At 44.3% G+C, this 23,093-nt stretch overlaps 1 protein-coding gene and 1 long non-coding RNA gene across 4 annotated transcripts in view; one reads left to right on the top strand and one right to left on the bottom strand.

Moving 5' to 3' along the window:
* The window catches only part of ZNF704 (zinc finger protein 704), a 251,738-nt gene that overhangs the window by 215,162 nt on the left and 13,483 nt on the right, over window positions 1-23,093 (top strand). For both annotated transcript variants that reach the window (XM_023248442.2, XR_002739471.2), the window contains exons 5-8: window positions 6,224-6,324; window positions 10,573-10,840; window positions 13,925-14,029; window positions 22,935-23,032. In XM_023248442.2, coding sequence (XP_023104210.2) covers window positions 6,224-6,324; window positions 10,573-10,840; window positions 13,925-14,029; window positions 22,935-23,032 — 572 coding nt within the window. The remainder of the gene's footprint in view (window positions 1-6,223; window positions 6,325-10,572; window positions 10,841-13,924; window positions 14,030-22,934; window positions 23,033-23,093) is intronic.
* LOC109496063 lies at window positions 14,750-23,071 on the bottom strand. 2 transcript variants are annotated; one of them, XR_006592594.1, is made up of 4 exons: window positions 22,932-23,071; window positions 17,267-19,680; window positions 16,369-16,493; window positions 14,750-15,128 (listed from the first exon to the last, which is right to left on the bottom strand). It is a non-coding gene; the product is annotated as an uncharacterized LOC109496063 (long non-coding RNA). The 2 variants fall into 2 exon arrangements; XR_002739472.2 differs by having other exon boundaries at window positions 19,592-19,680.

Here is a 23,093-nt window from a genome sequence, read left to right as displayed (position 1 = left end):
ATACCAACAGAAGTGTTAGTTTTTGGAGAAGAAATGGAGCCACTGCCCACCTGTGGCCAGGCAGACAGGAAGTTGAGGGAATCCATACCCTCTTGCCTTTCAGTCTCTTCCCTTGCTTGCCCGCCTTCTGTCAGTCCTTCCATTGGCCAGACTCAACCAGAAACCAGTTGGCCAGGGTACCCGCTGATGAAGGTCAGCCTCCAGGCACTGAGCGGGGTGGAGGGTGGAGGGTGGTGTGGGCCTGCACTAGGAGCTTGTTTTTTCACATCAAGGAAGTTTTTCTTACAACTTCATTTTTAAGGCTCCTTAATATTCAGTTATATGGAATTAATTTAACCAGTCATCTGATCATCCCCTCAGCAATCTTGACATTATTTCTGATTTCTCGCTGGTCTAAAAATCAGTGCCGTGAGCATCTTTATACACGTCTTTGGAGACGTTTCAGATGACTTTCTTAGGATAGAGCCCCTAAAAGTTGATATTGGGTCAAAACGATAGATGTTTTCAAAGCTTCATCTGTATTGCTCTTAAATTTAGAGATAGCAAATATCTGTGCATGGGTCAATTATGAGGGCAGGGTTCTGGCAGGTTGGGATAAAATAGGATAATGAATAAAAGATGTCATTCAAAGGAAATGCCAAAAAGAAGAGGTAGAAGAGAAATCAGGGCTTTCCCTCTGTGAAGGAGTTTGGGGTTCCCCCCTCCCAAAACCCAGTTAAAGGTCTCCCCACTATGTGTAATTATGTTTCTGAGTTTGCGTTTGTAACCACCTTGCAAATCAGCAGGAACTTTCTCTATGCTTCTGGAGTATAATACTGCATAAAGTCCTCCCAATTGCTTATGCTAATGACCCAAATCATTGTAAATTAGACAATCATTTTTCCTGCTGCACATTTTCTGTTTTCTTCTGGTGAACTTAGACCTTCCTTGAGTACCTAGCATTGCAGGGGGTGTAAGTCTGGAAGAAAAAATTACTGTATGGAGTGAAGAGAAAACCATCTATAATTCAGTGTGCACCATGCCTGCCATGGGCCTGTGCTAAGAAGTTAATTTACAGCCAGATAAGGTCCTCAGGTGGTAATCACACTGGGAAATCTTCTGGAATTTCACAGAATAATGATCTTTTGGACGTTCTTTGAACATAGAGTATTTACTAGTAGCTTCCAAAATGCTTAAGTAAATTAAGATGTCTCAAATACGGCTCATTGCCGTGGGCCCCAAAATGCAACTTTCCCAAGATTCAGCACAGCCAATACTAATTAATAAGTTATGCTAGGCACAGGAGTAGAGTGTTGGGCAAGAAGTCATGGCTCCTACTCTCAGAGAGCTTACGTGATAAAAACTGGCCTATCCCCAGCGTTTCTCTTAGAAACCCAACAAAAGAACAAAGCAAGGAGGAAGCAAAGTTGATCATTTTTCATATGCATTACCTAATTTTCTTTGGGCAACTGATTCCTGGGGAGCCCATACCAGAGACCCAAAAAGTGAGACTCTAATTGAGGAGATGATACTCAAAACAATTGTAATTGGTGGTTACCCTAATTCTGAGGAATTTAGAAAGGATATTGGTCATCTCCATTGTAATTTTTGGATTTGATCTCTGTATCAGCTGTTTCCTCCTGACTAAGGAAAGGAATTATACCAATGATATTTATTTTTCTACAATTTGTATTAAGCTTTACTGCTTATCAATTTAAAAAAAAAAACAAGTGTTTGGGGCACCTGGGTGGCTCAGTTGGTTGAACATGCAACTCTTGATTTTGGCTCAGTTCATGATCCCAGGGTCACAGAATTGAGCCCTGTGTTGGGCTCCGCCTTGGGCATGGAGCCTGCTTCCTCTCCTCTCCTCTCCTCCCCTCCCCTCCCCTCCCCTCCCCTCTCCTCCCCCTCCTCCCCTCCCCTCCCCTCTCTCCCCTCCCCTCCCCCCTTCCCCTCCTCTCCCCTTCCTCCCCTCCCCTCCCCTCTCCTCCTCTCCCCTCCCCTCCCCTCCTTCCCCTCCCCCCTTCCCCTCCTCTCCCCTCCCCTCTCCTCCCCTTCCCTCTCCTCCTCTCCCCTCCCCTCTCCTCCCCCTCCCGTCTCCTCCCTTCCCCTCCCCTCCCCTTCCCCCCCACCTCTCCCTCTCCCCTGTTCATGCTCCCTCTCTCTCTCTAAAAGGAAAAAAAAGTGTTGGACATATTACTGCAAGGACTGGGAACAGCAATCTTATAAATAATGTTGTGGCACAAAAATACCAGAGTGATAGTCATTTCCTAAAACAATCAGCAATTTGAACCTTTAAAATAATTCCTAATATGCAGAAGGAATTTGGCTCTGTATGTTGCACAATACTATTACATTAATTACGAAAGCCTTTATCTAACTGACCAATTGCTGGAACCATCAAAGGACACTGGGTAAGTTTCCTAACTTCTTGGATTCTTGCTTCCCCCCCATGAAAATGAAAATAGTATCACATACCTTGCCTGGTCCTTTCCCAGTCTCTAAAGCAGCCATTTCAGCCTCGTCTGCTCTCACACAGCCTCCCCACTTTGCCCTTAGATTTGACCTCACTTCCTACCTCACTGAAAAATTAGAAGCATTCAGACAGGAATGCTTTTTTTTTTTTTTTTTTTTTTTTTTAATCAGCAAACTAACTGAATCTACATCCATCACTTGGTCTTTCTTTTCAGGGCAACCCTACCACTGTGCGAGGGGTTGCTAATGCTGACTCCTCTTTCTTTTTCAGGATCTCACCCTGTAGTTATCCCCCGCATCTCGACTACATTGTCTGTCCCTCCTTCCTTTGCAACTGTGCCCATCAACATAAAAACTCAATTTAGTGTGACTCATTTTTACAAGCTCTCCGTTTACTGCTCTCATATCAGCCACCTTTCTTGAAAAGGTGGCACTTACTCTCTTTACTTCTTTATTATTTTTAAATGTATTTTTATTTTAGAGAAAGCACGAGCAGGAGAGGGGGGCAGAGAGAGAGAATATTAAGCAGGCTCCACGCTCCTTGTGGAGCCCAGTGCAGGGCTTGATCCCACAACCCTGGCATCACGACCTGAGCTGAAATCAAGAGTCAGCTGCTCAATCAACTGAGCCACTCAGGCACCCCTCTCTCCACTTCTTTAAATCCCACTTACTCTCCAGCCATGGCGGGTGGACTTCCTCCCACTACTCTGAGAAACCTGCTCTTGTCTGGGCCACTGACAGCCTCCATGTATCGAATCCACAGGACTCTTCCCAGTCCTTGTTCAACACAGTTGGCCACATCTTCCTTCTTGAACAGTCTTCTGACTGTGCAGTAATACCACACTGTCTTGATTCTCCCTCTCTCTCTCTCTCTTTCTGCTCCTGCTCTATCTCCAATAAGAAATACCGGATGCTGTAAAGTCCTGGGCCTTCTAATTATCTCTACCTTCATTTTTGCCTAGATGATCTCATCCAGACCTGAGTTTTAAGTGATCCTTTGGCTGCTGACTCCAAATTCAAATTTGTATGTCTCGCCCTGACTTTCCCTAAGTTCCAGGCTCATGTGTCCAGTGTCCTACTTGCCACCTTCTCTTGATCTATAGTAGGTATCTCTAAGTTAACATACTCAAAACAGAACAATTTGCCTAGCTACGAAAGTCATCTTTAATACCCTCCCTTTTAGGGGCACCTGGGTCGCTTAGTCGGTTAGGTGTCCGCTCTTGATTTGGGATCAGGTCACGATCTCACAGTTCGTGAGTTCCAGCCCCACATCCATGTCCGTGCACATTGGTGTCAGTGCAGAGCCTGCTTGGGATTCTCTCTCTCCCTCTCTCTCGTCCCTCCCCTGCTCACGCTCTTTCTCTCTCTCAAAGTAAATAAACTTGTAAAAAATAACAGTAAAGTCTCCTAAGTATGCATTTGCTTCTCAGCTTCCTTCAGGCCCCTCTTCAGCCCCAGCTCCACCTCTCTGTAGCTTCAGCTCCTCTGTAGCTCAGCCCTGCCCATTCCCACTGTGAGCATCCCCGCACTGCGTGTGGGGCCCCAGTGCCAAGACAGGAGTGGCTGGGTTGCTGCGCCATGAATGCCAGCCCCCTGGGAGCAGCCTCTGGGACACAGCGGGCGCCTGGGTCACAACGCCCACAGGGAGAGCGGGCTTCTCCTGCTGCTGCTCTTCTGCTCTAGCGGACTGCGGCCGTGGGCTGCTGTGATTTGTCCTCTACTTGCCATGCTGAAAGTGGCCAGTCCCCAACACACAGAATCGTCCTCAGTTCTGGAAATTTCCAAGTGTCTTCTGAACTGAGAAACAAAAAGTCTTCCGTGAGGGTGGCTGTCTGGATCAGGATACTAATCCCATCAGTAATACCTGAATAAGTCATCTTCTAAACGTGTAAGTGATTGTTCACAGAACAGGGCGAACACTGGTGGGCCCCACAAGGACTTGACGGCAGAAATCCTGCTGGACTCCTAAACAAGTCTACGTCAATTTCATCAGTTCAGGAAAGGTACCACCACTACTGTGTTTATTGGTAAGGGTAGGCTTCCTGTTGGAACAGCCCATTTCCAAACCTCAGTGGCTTAACACCATAAAGGTTTATTTATTTTGTGTGTCACAGTCCAATCAGCTCAGTGGGAGTGGTGAACGGAGTGTCTCTGTTCCCCACGGTCCTCTAGGGACCCACGCTCCTTCCTCCTAATGCAGGGGTTCTTAACTTGGAGTCTATAAGTGCCCAGAAGGGTGGGCAGAATTCAGGGGGTCTGGGAACTTGGAGTGGGGGGAAAAGTGTATCTTTATCATCATTGACCTCTTAACTATAATTCAGCATTTCCTGCAGTTATGACTGATGGCATCCAACCACAGTATTAATGCCGCCTGTGACTTTACTACCAATAGAAATCATAGATGTTTTCATATCACATGATAATTTTAGGAGACATCATGAAATATCATTTAAGCTTAACACCACTTTGAAATTATGGTAGCTATTAGACTCACCTCAAGATCTTGTTATTTAATATGGTACTTAAAGAGCACATAGAGTTCCATATCACAAAATACTTTTCATATTTTGGTAACTGTATTTCACTCTGCTGGCTCTTCTTTGTAATTCTACGTTTTAAGTGTTAAAAAATGCTGCTTTGAGAAGGGGCCATAGGTTTAATGAGGTTGCCAAAAGGGTTCATAGCAAAGAGAAATTTAAGGACCCCTGATCGAGTGGTTCTGCTGTCCCCCAGGCCTCAAGTGTCCTCTGCATCTGGTCAGCAGCCTGTGCTCGGATGGCACTGGAGGAATATGCAGCACTTCTGCCAGTATCCCATTGGTCCTGATTCAGTCACATGACTCCACCTGACTGCAAGGGAGGCTGGGAAATGAGGTCTAGCTGTGTGCCCAGGAGGAAAAGGAAACGGGGCTTGATGAGCACACAGAAGTGACTGTCACCATGGCCATGGGAATAATCAGCAGAGCGGCAGCATCCCAATGACCAGGGCCCTCTCAGGAGAAAACTAGTTTCCTGTCAAATTTATTTCAGGAAGCATAATCATAACACCATAACAACTGTCATTGGTTGAATGATTATTCCTGTTGATGTTGTGCTAAATGATTCACTTTCATGACCTCATTTAATCCCATAATAACCCTATGAGACAGGTACTATTATTGTTCCTACTTGATAAAATAAGGAAACTAAGGGCTTGAGAAAGTAAATCCCAAATCAGTGCTCTCAATCACTGTGCTGGACTATTTTGGGAAAATGCTGAGACCCTTGTACAAGAAGGTGGCATTGTGCCCTAGTGGAAAGGACAGTTCCTGGAGCTGAACTCGCTGGATTCCCAGCTTTGCTAGGAGCTGATTTATTGACTGGACACAATTTACTGAAGCTCTCTGTGAATCTATAAAATGCTGGTTATAAGGTTATCCATCTCTTAGTATTAAATGAGATACTCTTTTTAACAGCACTTGGCACATGGTAAGTGCTCAATTAATGTTAGATACAGTCATTAACACCACTGTGACCACCTTAATGAAACCGAACTAAATATTCAGGGGAGCTTGGTATCTGTCAAGGATGCAGGAAAATGTCTGAAGTCACCAAGATCCTCACCAGCTTTGGGGGCATGGTGGTTCCTAGAATGGTGCGCCGAGTTAGAATAAAGGCGATGGGAAGTTGTTACTTTTCTAATGAAGGGGGGTGGGGAATGTGTTGAGATGAAAGAAAGAAAATATTGACGGGTTAGTTATCATTTTAATGTAACTCTGTCCTGTTTATAGAATTCTATGAAGGTGATGTTCAAATGCCTCTGGAAAAACTGTGGGAAAGTGCTGAGCACCGCAGCGGGTATCCAGAAACACATAAGGACCATTCATCTTGGGTAAGGCAGCCCTCCCTTCAAAGCCTGATGTAGTCTCCAGGAGTTCAGTCTAAGGCCCCCTGCACTCAGAAATTATATACCACACTCTTCCTTAAAAGTTCTGAACACAGGAATAGAGACTGGGCTTGGTTGGTCTTCCTAATCACTGTGGAGAGGGCCACTTAGATAATATAGGCCTGTGTGGCACAGTGGAAAGAAAATGCTTTAAACTTGCAAAGCCTCCCTAATTTGCTTACTAAGTGATTTTAGGCAAGTCACTTCTCAGAGCCTCAGTTCCCTCTGAAAATGAGGCTAATAGTAATATCAGCCCAGCAAGGTCATGGGTAAGGGTCAAAAAATAAAATGTACCTGAGAGTGACTTATAAAATATAAAACACTAGGGTAGGGTAGGTTCATTGGACCCACTGAAACTGTCAAATTAAATGTGCATTTTTCCCCAATGGAGAGTATTGGTGACTTTGAGCCTGAGAAGTACATGTGTGTGTGTGTGTGTGTGTGTATATAATACACACACACACACACACACACACACACACACACTAAAAGAGGTTAAGAACCACTGTGTCAGTCAGTGCTGTGGTTTCTGTTCTCATGATGCCTGATGACTTGGCTCCATCATTTTCTGTTGCTCAAATAAGCCCTTTATTTGTACAATCTATGCTTTTCCTTGTGTTACGTAAAAACCTTTCTAAGGAAGGAGAACACAAAGCTTCCAGCAGCAGAGATTAGGGGTCACACCAGAGGGACAGTGGACCTTCAGCAGTCTTGTCATTTATTCTCTGGGTCTCCTGCCCAAGGACCTCAGACCTGGAAGGGACCTCGGGAGGCCGTAAGTCATAGTCAGTGTGCACAACACAAATCGAAACACATGACCAACTCCCCAAGTGCTTGGACAAAGAAATCCTTTCAACAAGATGAATGTTGAGAAATAAACACTATAGTAACTTTGCCCAACAAGGGATAAATTTAGGAAATGCAGCATCCATTAAAAAAAAAGTGGTGTAAAAAGAAAACAAAGTGGGTTCTTAGGTGATTGCGCTGATCTGTGCAGGCGAGTTCCTTCAGTGACTGTGGAGAGGAGCAGGGACCCACCACATTCATGGGTAGCGCTGATGTTCGGGGACACCGCCAAGCCCTTCCAGGGCACAGCGCACAGATCACCAAGTGCCGTGTGTGTGGCGCAGCGAGGCCGGGCTTCTGCTCCCCTCACCAGAGGGTCCAGCTTCACCCTCCAAGAAATACCACACTGAAACGCTGCAGGGCAGAACGCCCTCATTCCTGTTGCTGAAGTCTCCAGGGAAGGAAATTCTGCAGTGTCTCCCCTCAAACCTCACTGTCAGGACAACTCATAATGTAAATAGCTCAGAGTTATTTAAAGGTTTAGAAAAAAACTTCCCGAAGCTATAATCAGGAGCTAGGGTATTTGTTTTAAAGTCCATCTGCCCAGAAAATTGAATCCAATTCAATTCATGTACCTCACAGAAGCACATGCCATATAGACGTATTTATAGACTGTGAGTGGCATCTCACGATTTTTCTTTGGGTCCCCAGGCTGCTCTCATGGTGGGTAAAATTAAAAATGCAGCCACTGTATTTGCTTCCCTAGGATTCCCTTTTTACTCCGTGCTCTTAAAATTGCCTTGATGAATTAGAATTCACCACCCGCCAGCCGCTGCACAGGAATGGGCCTGGGTTGGCAGGACACTAGGGCCAGTCTGTGTCTGTGAAGCCTGGGTCTAAGCTCTCTCCTGGCCTGGGAGAGGGACATCACCTTTGCCGTAATCCAGGAGCTCAATTATGTGATGCCGGATGATGGAATCGTTTTAATGCGGGTTGGATGGCAGGGAGGGAGGGGAGCATCCCACAGCACCCCCAAAACATATATGCCGTCCCATATTTCTGGGGTGCACACCAAGAGTAGAAGAAGTACAGTGTTTGTCTCTGAAACCTCACTCCACTCTTGCACACCAGGGGCTGATCCTGATTTATCCCCGCGTGGGACACACAATTTCCCCCAGGCCCGTGTGTCTATTAGTAGCACTCGGCAGCCAGTAGCGACTTGGCCTGCCCTTTACTGGAAAGGAAGTGGGGACAGGAATAGAACAGGCACACATTCTTGGGCCCACTCTCTGGGGTCTTTAATGGTATGCTTGTCAGAAAGCCAAGGCCTGCCAGACCTGGTGCAGCCCAGAGGCACCTCCCCAGACGCCTCAGCCCGAGAGCTGAGGGGAGATGGGGCAAGGCCGAGAGAAGCCGCTGATCTGACCGAGCGGAGAGGCCAAGGTGAAGGGCAGATTTTTATTCTAGGTTCTGTAGAGGGCTTGCAAGTGGGGGGAAAAGTTGATTCCAAGTCAATGATCTACTACTGGTGGATATGTTCAGGAAATTTGGGGATACCTCGTGGAAGGGAGGTAGACAGAGGCCGTCCTATAAAACTAGGTTGCTGGGTGTATACTGCTTCCCTAGAAGTTGACAAATCGGATAAATCTTTTCCAAGGTTATGGACAGTTATCTTACTCAAAACTCTCTGTGGACGAGTACAATTTCTGGGGTCTCAGGGAGAACTTTGAAAGCACCAAGAAGATACTTTTCTGGTCGACAGTAAAAATTGAAGCCTTCTAACGTCAGCTTTATTTTAATTTAATAAGCACTTAGTACTTACACTTCTGCACCCTGTATATTTACTTGCCTAATCCTCACAATAAGCAGGCACTATGACTATCCCCATTTTATCAGTAAAGAGCCTGAAGCACTGGGTCATGGAGTCTGCCAGAATCCCACACACAGCTAGAGGGTTTCAGGATTTGAACCCAGGAGATCTGACTCCAGGATTCATGCTCATAATCGCTGTGCTACAGTATCAGCTTCATCCATTCAACATTTAATAGGCACCTACTCTATGCCAGATACATCAATATGCATGGGGAATGAAATCACAGTGTTAGGGAAGTGATCGAGGGTTTAAAAAAATTACAGAAATGTGCCAAATCATTCAATAAAGTGAATTAAACAGAATGGATACACTTCAACAGGAGCATAGAGGATCTAGCAGTTAGGAGTTAAGTCCTGATTCCTAACCTTCAAAATACAAACCAAATTTGACTCCTGGTCACTTCCATCACCACCTGGTCGCCAGATATTGCAAAGCTCATCTGGATTATTAGTGACAACAGCCTCCTCTCTGGCCTCCTGCTCTTGCCCTCTGTCCACCATTCTCTATACATTAACCTGAGTGATCCTTTTTTTTTAATGTTTATTATTTTTGAGGTGGGGGGGAGGGAGCGAGAGAGGAGCAGAGAGAAAGGGGGAGGGGCAGAGAGAGAGGGAGACAGAATCCAAAGCAGGCTTTCTAGTGGAGAGCCTTATGTGGACCTCAGTGGCCTCAAACTCACCAACCGTGAGATCATGACCTAAAGTGACATTGGATGCTTAAGGGACTGAGCCACCCAGGCGCCCCAGCTAGAGTGATCTTTTTAAAAAGTGACTTAGGTTCCTCACAACCTCCCCTCTGCCCCCCACCCTGGCTTCTATCACACTGAGAATAAAATGCAAAGCCATTCCATGGGCTGCAAAACCCTGTGCGATCTTGCCCCTGCCTTTGTTCACTGTCCCCGGTGCCCGGAGCACCAGCCACTGGCCTCTCTGCCCTCTGTGGAGAACACTGAACCTGCCCACCCCAGGGCCGTGTGGCTGGTCTTCACTGTGTGATCTTCCCATGCATTCTGGCGAGGGTTTCTCCCTGATGTCACTCAGGCCCCTGCTCAAATGTCACTCTTCCAGGAGACTTCCTTCAAACACTCTCTTTAAAAGAATGCCTTCCCCTCATCAGTTACTCTACTAAAGGACACTAAATCTGCTTAATTTTTCTTTCTGGGATCTGTCACTACCTGACATATTCAAAGTGCATTTCCCTCTGGGTTTCTTGTCTGCCTCTCCCACTAGAATGTAAGTTCCATCAAATCATAGCCTGTGCTTTGTTCATCTTGCTTTCAGAAGACCCTAGAAAAGTGCCTGGACATAATAGATTCTCAATAAATTGCTGAATACTTGATTGATTGAAGGAATTGTTTTAAGAGGTCAAGAAGGCCTCCCTGCAAGTGGACAGTTGAGTGTTACAGGGTTAGTCAGAGTTTGCCAGGCAGACAAGACAGAGGAAAAGCATTCCAGACAGAGGGAACAGCATGTGCAAGATTTCGAGGCAAGAAAGCCAGAGGGGTTTGTGTAATCTTGTCACTTTCTTCACTCTAGACGTGTTGGGGACTCCGACTACAGTGATGGAGAAGAGGACTTCTACTACACTGAGATCAAGCTCAACACAGACTCCGTGGCAGATGGACTGAGCAGCCTGGCCCCGGTCTCACCTTCTCAGTCCCTGGCTTCACCGCCTACTTTCCCCATCCCAGATTCAAGCCGAACAGAAGCTCCTTGTGCCAAAACTGAGACGAAATTGATGACGCCCTTGAGCCGCTCAGCTCCCACCACCCTCTACCTCGTGCACACCGACCATGCTTACCAGGTAACTTGCAAAGGACCGTGAAGGTAATCACCTTGACCCCTGACCAAAAGGAGTAGTGTTCTGACCTGTGAGGAAAGGGTAACCCAGGGGAAAAACAGCACCACACACGGAGCCCCGTAGCTGAGTTTGTTATTTCCTCTCCTTTTAAAGCCCAGATCTCACACAAATGGGACCCTAGGGGCTCTTTGGTTCCCCAGTGCTGACTGAAGATCCAGCCCCTTAGAGGTGTTCATAGGATTAAAATCCTTAATATTGTAAAGCTCTCAGAAGGGTGCCTGGCACACGATCTGTTAAACAAAAATAAATAAATAAATAAGTGAAAAGGTGAGCATGGAAAAGCTCCGAATGGCCCTGCACCCCAGATCTGGGACTTCATGCCCTGCCTTCTGAATTGGTAAGTAACTCTCATGGATCAGAACGGTGATTATCAGTGTTCTCCACATCAGCAGTGTCAGCATCACCGGGGAACTTGTTAAAAATCTAAATTCTTGGGACGGTCCCAGACCTACTGGACAGAAGCTAGGGGTGGGGGCCCCCCCATCTGTATTGGAACAGACCCTCCAGGATCTGCTTCACTCTAAAGTCTGATAAGATCGTAGAGACAAACCCTGCAAACACAGGACGTGGCTCCTTTTCCCCACACGGTTACTAACTCTTTTAAACATTGGTTTGTTTTGAGGAGCCTGGGTGGCTCCTAAGCGTCGGACTTCAGCTCAGGTCACCATCTCACGGTTCGTGGGTTCAAGCCCTGGTGTCAGGCTCTGTGCTGACAGCTCAGAGCCTGGGGCCTGCTTCAGATCCTGTGTCTCCCTCTCTCTCTCTGCCCCTCCCCTGCTCATGCTCTCAGTCTCTCAAAAATAAAGAAATGTTAAATAAAATTAAAAAATAAACATTGTTTAAATGACATTTCATAATATTCAGATTTTAAGAGAGCATTTTTTCCATAATTCTCAAACTGCCTTATGCAGTATCTTTAAAAAATCTCCTTTCTGTACTTGTTAATTGTGTTCTCCTACCTTTGTTTTATAAACACTTTCCATATAACTGCATAGTATTTGACTAAATCGAGGCACCAAATTTGTTTTAATCGTTCTCTTATTGTTAGGTATCTACTTTTTAGCCTCTCCAGTTTTTCCACGATCATTACTAACTGTACTGTGAAACCTCTGTGCCAGTACCTTTTTCTTCCCTTCTGAATTCCCAGAAGACTAATTACTGAGTCAGAGGATACAACACGAACAGCTTATGGATCTTGCTATGTATTGCCAAAATATTTTCCAGTGGTGCCAGTTACAAAACCACTGTCACTAGCACCTATATTTATAATTATTAAAACTAAACCTGCGGGGGAGGCTTTCAGATATGTATTTAGTAGACTTAGACTCAAGAGCAATGGAATACAGCTAATTATTAAAGTAGTAGATGCAATGAATCTCATTGCTGACTCTTGTTATGTTGGTCAAAATAATTTTTGTCAGTGTTACATTTAGAAACACTGGCTCGGGGCACCTGGGTGGCGCAGTCGGTTAAGCGTCCGACTTCAGCCAGGTCACGATCTCGCGGTCCGTGAGTTCCAGCCCCGCGTCGGGCTCTGGGCTGATGGCTCAGAGCCTGGAGCCTGTTTCCGATTCTGTGTCTCCCTCTCTCTCTGCCCCTCCCCCGTTCATGCTCTGTCTCTCTCTGTCCCAAAAATAAATAAATGTAGAAACACTGGCTCAAAATCATGGGCTTGAACCAACTGAAACTATTTTGCTCATCTGTATGACAGTTGAAACATGCAGTAGGTGATCTGAAAGGTCCTTCCCAAACCATTTATTCATAATATTGGGATTTTTCTGTTCGTAGACATTATAAATGTCCAGCATAGAAAATATTATCTTTTTTAATGTATGTTTATTTTTGACAGAGAAAGAGAGAGAGAGACAGAGCATGAGTGGGGGAGGGGCAGAGAGAGAGGGAGACACAGAATCTGAAACAGGCTCCAGGCTCTGAGCCATCAGCATAGAGCCCAATGCAGGGCTCGAACCCAAGAACAGCGAGTTCATGACCTGAGCCAAAGTCAGACGTTCAACCGACTGAGCCACCCAGGCACCCCTAGCATAGAAAATATTAAAAGCACAAGCAAATAAAGAAAATTCATCCCCTAATCCCAACAACAAGAAAGCCCCTTGGGTAATACTTTTTGTATGTCCTTCAATGTGTTCTGTGTGTGTGTGTGTGTGTGTGTGTGTGTGTATATACACTCATTTTTTTAAAAAAAAAAAAGGAATTTATTGGGGTGCCTGGTGGCTCAGTTGGTTAAGCGTCTGACTTTGGCTCAGGTCACGATCTCGTGGTTTGTGGGTTCAAGCCCTGCGTTGGGCTCCATGCTGACAGCTCAGAGCCTGGAGCCTCCTTTGGATTTTGTGTCTTCCTCTCTCTCTGCCCCTCCCCCACTCACACTCTCTCTCTCTCCTTCAAAAATAAATAAACATTAAAAAAATTTTTTTTAATGTGAAAAAAAAAGGAATTTATTGTAGTACTGTTTCTCTTGTGCTTTGTTTTTGCCATTTAATATAGAATGAACATTTTCCCATGCCAATGGGTATTCTTCAACAACATCAGGCTCTGTGGGTATATTACCCACTTCCCTATTATTGGACATTTGCGTTTCCAGTTTTTTGCATAATACATAGTTCGGCAGTGACCATCCTCATAAAAATTAAAAAATTACCCTCCTGAAATGTTGTACCAATTTACAAACCCAGCATCACTGTATAAAACTATTTCCCAATTTGATAGCGAGGCATTGTGTTCTTCACACAAATAGTTATATGTTCTAAAATAAGTATATGTATGTATAATAAAATCTGTTTTCAGAAGTAATCAAAAACCTTCTCCTTTTATTCCTTAGACTGCCAAGACACATAAAAAGTTGATTTCTAGCTATTCTATTTGACTATGTTTAATTTCCTCCTATTGGATATTTAGTCTAAGTTATTAATACAGTTGAAATCATGTTTGAGGCCCTACCTAGGCAATGATGGCTTAAGACTGTGAGGAAAAATGTTCTTTCATAACAGTGTTCTGTTTTCTGTGTAACAGGCCACACCCCCTGTGACCATTCCAGGGTCGGCCAAGTTCACCCCCAACGGCAGCAGCTTCAGCATTTCTTGGCAGTCTCCTCCAGTTACCTTCACAGGCATTCCAGTAAGTAGAAAAATAAAAAGCCAGAAATCTGGTCAAAGCTGAACATAAATTTGGAGAACAAATTGTCAAAACACGCAAGGAAAAGGCAAAACTCACAATGCCAGAAGTACTCTATTTCTTTTTTTTTTTTTAATTTTATTTTCCATAATTTACTTATTTTTTATAGTTTACATCCAAGTTACTTGGCACATGGTGTAGCAATGATTTCAGGAGTAGATTCCTTAAGCCCCTTACCCATTTAGCCCATCGCCCCTCCCACAACCCCTCCAGCAGCCCTGTTTGTTCTGTATATTTAAGAGTCTCTTATGTTTTATCCCCCTCCCTGTTTTTATATTATTTTTGTTTCCCTTCTCTTATGGTCATCTGTTCTGTGTCTTAAAGTCCTCATATGAGTGAAGTGATATATTTGTCTTTCTCTGACTGAATAATTTCGCTTAGCATAATACCCTCCAGTTCCATCCACGTAGTTGCAAATGGCAAGATTTCTTTCTTTTAGATTGCCGAGTAATACTCCATTGTGTGTGTGTGTATATATATATATATATATATATATATATATATATATATATATATATACATACATGTACATATATATACATACCACATCTTCTTTATCCAGTCATCCATCAATGGACATTTGGGCTCTCTCCATACTTTGGCTATGGTCGATAGTGCTGCTATAAACATGGGGGTGCATGTGTCCCTTTGAAACAGCACACCTGTATCCCGTGGATAAATGCCTAGTAGTTCAATTGCTGGACCATAGGGTAGTTCTATGTTTAGTTTTTTGAGGAATCTCCATACAGTTTTCCAGAGTAGCTGCACCAGTTTGCATTCCCAAGAAGTACTCAATTTCTTAACTGGCATCTGTAAACTCTTCAGCAATGTGTTTCATAGCCCAGACCAGCCCAGCTTCTCTGTGAAAAAGGCGTGATGACTGGCATTTTGGAAAACTAGGAGAGACCTGCAGCTATTGATAAACAACTTGTTAGAAATATATCAAGATTTTTTGTGTTGGTGGCATAGTTGTATGTTTCCAAAAGGCTCTGTAGAATCAATAGCTGAACTCAGATGCTGAACATAATAAAAGAAAAAGACCCTGTAATGAATAATATTTACCATTATGAGTAACTTTATAAAACTTATGACTTTGAAATTATTATTTGTGGGTATGCCAATTTGGAAGTCCAAAAATAACATAAATTGAAATAATGTTTTTTCCTCCAAAGCTTGAATAATCCATGCTGATGGATACTCTGAAAATAAATGAGTGCTGAACTATGCAATCAGGTTTTAGTAGTATATAAGAATTGATTTGACATATTAAGTGACTGCTGTCTGATAAATCACCATGAATTAACTTGATTCCTAACCATTCCTTTAAAAATATATTGGGTCTTTTATAGCTTATCACAGAATATCCACAGGCCTACACACTGTTGATGCCCACAGTGGTTTAGAACTCCTGATAAGGTTCACAAAGTGGCTTATGATATCAGATATTAACCTTATTCTCACCTCTCCGCCCTCTCCCCAAGGACCTCACAAAAGCTTCTTATTGTCAACCACTGGCAGCTCCCAGAGGTTTCCAGAAAATACTAAGGCCTCCTACAGGGCTGATAAAAATGAAAGCGGCTCAGTCAGTTATGCTGTGCTCTGTCGATGAATATTTATTAAATTCCCAAGGAGAATAGCCAACAATAAAAAGCATCCTGCTGGCAGCAATTTGGGAATTTGTGGATTCCAGAAAATACTCCTGGAATTTGATTTTTAAATAATAATCGAGGGTCTGGAGTAATTATGAAAGTCGCCTGCCTCATCCAATAGTAGTATCAGTTTTACTCCTGGCAAGAACAGTGATCTACTGAAGAGGGTGTCAGAGGTCAGCAATCAGTCCTTTGGGGGACTTTTTTTTTCTTAGTAGACATAAAAAGACCCAGAGTGGGGGCGCCTGGGTGGCACAGTCGGTTAAGCGTCCGACTTCAGCCAGGTCACGATCTCGTGGTCCGTGAGTTCGAGCCCCGCGTCAGGCTCTGGGCTGATGGCTCGGAGCCTGGAGCCTGTTTCCGATTCTGTGTCTCCCTCTCTCTCTGCCCCTCCCCCATTCATGCTCTGTCTCTCTCTGTCCCAAAAATAAATTTAAAAAAAAGTTGAAAAAAAAAATTAAAAAAAAAAAAAAAAAGACCCAGAGTGGTTCTCGATATCACATTTGAGACAACCCTTCTAACCTAGAAAGGCAGCTATAATTACAGAATTATAGAAACTTACTGTTCTGAATCCTGTTAATTCCTATCTTTGATTTGAGAAGAATTTTCAAGAGTATACACCATATTGCTTACCTGGTGTATAAACAAGTGTAACATGTGGGTGGAACAGTCCAGTTCAGGCTTCTTTTCAGGTTACCTCTGTGACCAACCAAAATGCAATTTTTTTGCCTTTGCTCTGTTAATTAAATCATCTCCTTCTGAAATACAGAGAAATCACTCTGAGTGGTTTTGTACTAGCTACATGTCCTCCAGAGTTCCTAAATGTCTTACACAGTAAGATACCAGCCAGGACACCTTCTATTGTTTATTTTCCAGCAGTGAAATCTTCTCTGCTGTGAACACGGTGTCTATCTCCACCTTCATCTCAATGCCCTAGATTTTTCAAAGTCCCTAATTTCATTGGTTACCAGGGACATTTTAGACAAGAACTTTGACGTAAAGTATATAGAGTGGCTAGGTTAACTAGGTATCCCACTCAAATCCTAATTTAGCTTCTGATTTATTCTTTCACCAGAGAATTCTCAATCTATCTGGTTGTGTAATGTTTCAGCCAACCCTTTAGACTGTCTTAGCAGCCATTCCTATTTAAAAATAAAGATATGGTGAGGGGATGCTATTTTCCAAGGCTTTGTTTTACCCTAGGAAGAAGGCTCACTATTCAAAACGTTCTTTATGTTGCTAAATTACCTATCAATCCTTTAAAAAAAAAAAGTGGGTACGGGGCACCTGGGTGGCTCTGTCGGTTGAGCCTCTGACTCTTGATTTCAACTTCGTTCATGATCTCACAGTTCATGGATTTGAGCCCCACATCAGGCTCTTCACTTAGTGCAGAGCCTGCTTGGGATTCTGTCTCCCTCTCTCTCTCTGTCCTTCCACTTCTCTCTCTCTCTCTCTCTCTCTCTCTCTCAAAACTAAATATTTTTTTAACACAAAAAAAATCTTTAAAAAAAACGAAAAAGTGGGTGCATACTGTGTGTCTCCTTTGACTGAAGGCTGGATCTTACAACTCCACGCCACACAGACACAAGACTGGCACACGTCCACTGACTAGGTGCCAACAACTGTCCAGGAAAGTTAGTCCATCCCTAGAAGATGGGGAGCCAGGGTGAATTTAAGAGCGTATGAATTCCTACCTTCTAAATTAATGTAGTAAGGGTTTCAGACAGAAGCTCTAAACATTTTCAATTATAATGAATTAGTGTTAGTGATGGCCTCAACCATATCCAAACTGAAGAACAAAGCAGTTTCCATTTTATAAAATGCTCTTTAAAGAACACATTTCTCTTTGTACCCCAAAACAAATGCCCTGAGGTTGTCAACTCCATTTAAGGTTTGGGTTTTTTTCCCCGCCGTATCTTGGAGACCTGGTATTGGGGGGGGGGGGGGAATGCTTTTATATGCTTCCTAGAGAATGGAAATAATCTCCTTCTGAGAAATCCCAAGGTTTGCAGGATTTTATTTATTCATTTGCCTACACTAGATTTCCTGAACATTGGGCTTTAATAAGTTCCCTGGGTAAGACCTCTTCCCTGAGGTGTGTTGTGGAGAAGGCTGTTCTGCGTATTTACAAATGTAACTGGAGGTTCACTCTTTTCTAGCCGAAGGCTGCAAATGTACAGGTAGGCAGAAGACCCTCATTAATTACAGCATTCTTTGAGCTGTTTTTCCCGAATGACCCCATCTTTTCTTCTAATTATCTACATTCTTTTCTCTGTCTTTTCATGACAAAAAGCTGAGAGTTTTTGGCCCCTGTATGAGTCTGCCCATAATGCCATAACACAATATCACAGACTGGATTGCTTTAAACAACCAAAATGTATTTTCTCACAGTTCTGGAGGCTAGGAGTCCTGGATCAAGGTGCTGGCTAATTCAGCGCCTGGTGAGAGCTCTCTTCGTGGCTTGTAGAGGGCCACTTTCTCACTGTGTCCTTACATGGCCTTTTCTATTGGTGGGGGCAGGGGGTGGGGTAGAAAGAGAGCCCTTTGGTATCTCTTCTAATAAAGACACCAGTCCTACTGGATCAGGGTCCCACCCTTTTGACCTCATTTATCTTTAATTACTTCCTTAAAGGCCCTGTATCCAAATATAAGCACACTAAGGATTAGAGCTTCAAAATATGAAGGGGGGGGCGGGGTGGGGACAACACAAACATGCAGTCTACAACAAGCCCAGGCAAGCAAGAGCTAACAAACCTGCTATCTAAAGGCCATTCCGAGGCTTCAGGCTGAAAGGAGGGTCTCCTAACCTAAAATAGCAATGCTTAATTGTTAGATATTTACCTGTATTTTTTTTAACACCTTGATGGAGGATTCAGAATAGTATAAGAGGTTACAACCAAGACAAGGATGTGGTTTTCTTCCATTTGAGAGATAGAAAACCACAAAGAAACGAAACTTCCCCATCGTGTTTACAGATGGACACAACATTCTTACTATTGCTCTGGTTTGAGGCTCAGATGCAAATCCTGACTCTGGCATTTACAAACTGTGACCTCTAGCTGGTCACATGACCTCTCTTAATCAATGTCTTCAACTGTAATCTACCTCATAGAGTTGTATCGTTGAGCACAGCGCCTGGCACTGGCTGACACTGTGGAGCACTTACGATCATTGCTGCCTGGGACGTGTCTCATTGCTGTAAAACAGAGGTCAGAAGTGGATTCTATTTGGAATTGACTGACATAACACACATATACTGAACCTGTGAGAGAGATTAGCCATGATTTTTGCAGACTGAAGTTCTTTCAACTGAAATCATATCGAATCAGCAGAAAGATTAAGGCATATACAGTCCTCCATGCTTCCCAGGCTATGTGGGAAACCGCATTACTGTGTGAGATGTGCCATTCACAGCAAGGTAGTCTTGCCGGGAGTCTTCAGCCCGTGTGAAGCACGGAAGGACCAAACACCCCCACCCCGATGAGCCCCACGAAGCGCTGCCCCACGACCTCCGCCGAAGCCCACGTAAGGAGCTGAGTCCTTAAGGACCGAAGAAAAACTGTTCTCTAGAAAAAAAATAATAAAATGTACTCTATAGAACATGCCCCCACATAGAACTTAGAAATGATTAAGATATAAAACCGATAAGAATTGACAAGTGGAGACCACTGGGAGAGAGGGCCACAGTAATGCTGCATAGAGCTTTATCTCAGCGCACACCACGCTTCCATCAGCGGCGTGGCAGGATGGAAGAACGGAGAGAGCAGGGCCTGTACTAGTTCCTTCAGAACAGCTCCAGCGTCAGCCGTCAGCCGGTAGGAGACAGCCTGTGTTCAGGTGCCGCCCCGGCACTTACCGTGTGGTGGCTTACTTCACTTCACTTCACTTCTCTGCTTCCTTATTGAGAAGGTGGAAATGATAGCAGTGCTGCTTACCCTGGGGTCGCTGTGGAGATGAAAGCAGATAGCACTCACAGGCACTTGGTTTAACAGGCTCTCGGCAAGTTACCACTACTGCTACTTCCTCTGGGATGCTGTGCAGGCCACCTCCCTGCTCGAAGTCTAAATTATCTTATCTACAAAATGCAGATAACAGCGCTCCCTTGCAGGGGTTTTGTGAGGATTAAAAGAAATCATAAATCACCTAGTAGCCCGCCTTTCACATTGGCCAGAGCTAAATACACGTTAGTTCCCTGCACCGGCCACCACCTCTCTGCCCCACCCGCAGCCCCCACTAAAACGAAAAGCTGAACCGTGACTGTCTTGCTATTAGAATTGTCGAGAAAAACCCACAAGTGAGGTCATATTGATCCTCACGCAGAACGGATCTACACGCCAGCGTGTGATGTGGGTCCTGGTTTCTCCTGTGTCGTGCCCCGGAAAACCCAGGTCTGTCGCTGCTGGACAGGACAATAACACGCATGCCCAGAACTCCCGAGTTAAGAAAGCCATCGGCAGGAATGAAGAGGGGTTATTCCTGCAGTCGGTCCGTATTCCTCAAACGGTGTTGCTGGAATTTTCAAACACTGGACCTCACTCCCTTCTCAAACCAACCACACCACCAGTTTTCTCATGTCTGTAAGTGGCCCACCGTCCCTGCAGCTGCCCAGGCCAGCACCTAGGACTCCCCCTTGATCCCTCTCGATGCATCCCTGATTCTTCTAAAGATTTGGCCTCGTTTTTTCCCATCCTTCACCGAGTCCTAGATCCTGCCTGATCCTGCCATAAATCCAGCCACTCCTCACCACCACTGCCACCCCCTTGTCTAAATCGCCGGTACATTCTTTCCCCCCAAATAGTGCAAAAGCCTCTAAACTAGACTGCAGGGCGTCTCTCCATACTGTCTCCAATTCACTCTCAAAGGAGCCAAAGCATTAATCAGACGTCCCTCTTTCTTAAAATTCTCCAATGGCTTCTCTGGCCCTTAGAATGATGTTCAATTCAGGGATGCCTGGCTCAGTCGGAGAGAGACTCTCTCTCCCTCCCTCTCTCTGTCCCTCCCCCACTCATGCATGCGTTCCCTCTCTCTTTCTCTCTCTCTCAAAAATAAACATGAAAAAGAATGACATTCACCTGAAATTCATCCATCCCAGCCAGGAGGCTTGCCCTGAATCTACCGCCTCCTGCCCTCCCACCCCCAACTTCCACACCGTGTGTCTCCTGGCCCCCTTGGCACTCTGCACCTGCAGGCCTGTGCCATTGTGCTCCCTTTCTCCAGAGTGCCCAGGAGATAAAAGGCAACCCCTCAGGGGCCTTCTCTCACCACCTTCAATAAATAAACGTCCTCTCCCTTGATGATGCTTTGCCTCTTGGCCTATTTTATTTTCTTTAGGCACTCATCACTAAAATGATCTTATGTGTTTGTATTTCTTGTCTGTCTCCCCACTAGAATGTATGCTTTATAGGGGCAGAGACTTGGTATTGTTCACAGCTAGGTACCCACAATCTAGAACGGTGCCTGGTGCATAGTAAGTACTTCATAAATACCTGTTGAATGAAGAGCACCCTATCATCTCATATCACCCAACACAAAAGGGGTGTGGCAGTTCTGCACAATTTAGAACCTTCCACATTATCCCCAGCTGATGTTATGTCAACTAAACCTCTCCTAGTTCTCTTGCTAATAAGGCAGTATTCTTCAGATTCTATGAATTCTACAATTTTTAAGTTTTTTTAATTGTCTTGACCATTTAACAATGCATATGAGCACATTCTAGATCACTATGGTGGCTGTGAACTCTGAAGCCTTCACTCCCTCTGGTCTGCTGCTATGCACACTGGTCAGGGATGGGATGTGGAGTAGGTGGGGGGAGGGTAGATTCAGCTCCTGGAAAGGCCTACATAGCTGTCTAAATCAAATGCATATACTGAACTCCAAAGCTTTTGTTTTAAAAAAAAAAAATGTGTGTTAACTCACTTCTTCTGGCCCTCACTCCTACCCAGCCTTAGCAAAACAGTAAAGACCAATGGTACAGAATAATTCAGAATCAGAGCAACAGTGGTTTAAACTGCTAGGTTTTTACTTAGCTTTTTAATTTTTTAAATTAATGTCTAGGAAAATAATACTTATGTATATTCCTTTGAATTGGAAGAAAACAAAAAGTGCTAGTATCTATGCTAGAGAAATTCAGTCCTATAAGTATGCTTTAGGAATGTTCCCATGACTGTCAGTCGGTCATGGTACTTTGGTACTTCTGTGGCCATGTTGGCTTCTAGATAATTAAGTTTCTAAATTCATTAAAGGTCTGCACTTCTGTTTATGGCAATGTCATATATTTACTTGGAATACCATTTATCTTTTCTTATAAAAATTATTTTTTTGTAGCTGTTGAGAATCCCTGGTGCTGGGAAGATCTTTAGCATTATGAGAGCAGGTGATGCAAAGGGACGGGTAAGAAATGCCAGAGGAATCCAGAACAAGGGGCCCTCCTGCTATTGTGACTGAGAGGCAGAGGTGTAACAGGGTGAAACACATGCTCTGGCATCAGGTAGAGCTCAACACAGAGCTGGCCCTGCCATTACAAGTTCCATGACCTTGGCCAAGTTATTTAACCTCCCCATGCCTTGGTTTCCTCATCTATAAAGTGGGAACAAGCATCGTACTTACCACGAGGGATAGTTGTGAAAATGAAAACTATTGTCAGAGAACCTGGCACGTAGCGAATGCCCAGTAAGTATTTCAAAAGTCTTTGCTTCTAGACTTTATTCCTGTTTGGATCCTACAGTCTGCTGTGTGGATGTCTCATGCAAGAAGCCCTTTATTTAGGGGGTGTGAATGATCTCTTAAAGCAAACAGGAGGCCAAGGTCCATGTTGTGGTATTCCCATTGACTAGCCTTCTAATCTGAGATAACTCTCTTCACCTCTCTAGCTATTTGCCTTTTTTCAAAGGTAGATCATAAGCCTTACAATAGGTGAGACTATATTTTAAGGTTTGGAATATTATTCAAGTGAAAATATGTTACTATGGGCAACCTGGAATGCACGCATGAAGTCATGAAGATTTTTGAAGTATTAATTGTTGTCGAGTCTTTCCTGTTTGGGGAGGCATTTAAATTCACCTTTAACCTGTGTCGCTGAGAACAAAGCACGTCATTTCTGTGGCTGATGGTCAGGTGCCATGGCCCATGTGGCAAGGGCTAAATAAATGCACAGTGAGGAGAACCCGCCCCATCAACTTTCTTTTCCATGTACTTACCAGGTGTCACCAACGCATAATCGTCCGGTGGGCACGGGAGAGCAGAGACAGCACACACACACCGTCTTGTCCTCGCCACCCAGAGGGACGGTCAGCCTGAGGTATGACTGCTTGAAGCTCCACACTCCTCATCTCGAGGGAATCTGCTGAGAAACAGAAGAA

Source organism: Felis catus, chromosome F2 (assembly GCF_018350175.1).
Source record: "Felis catus isolate Fca126 chromosome F2, F.catus_Fca126_mat1.0, whole genome shotgun sequence".
NCBI lineage: Eukaryota > Metazoa > Chordata > Mammalia > Carnivora > Felidae > Felis > Felis catus.
Note: the sequence above shows the minus strand (reverse complement) of the source record. Positions and strands in the feature narration are given on the sequence as shown.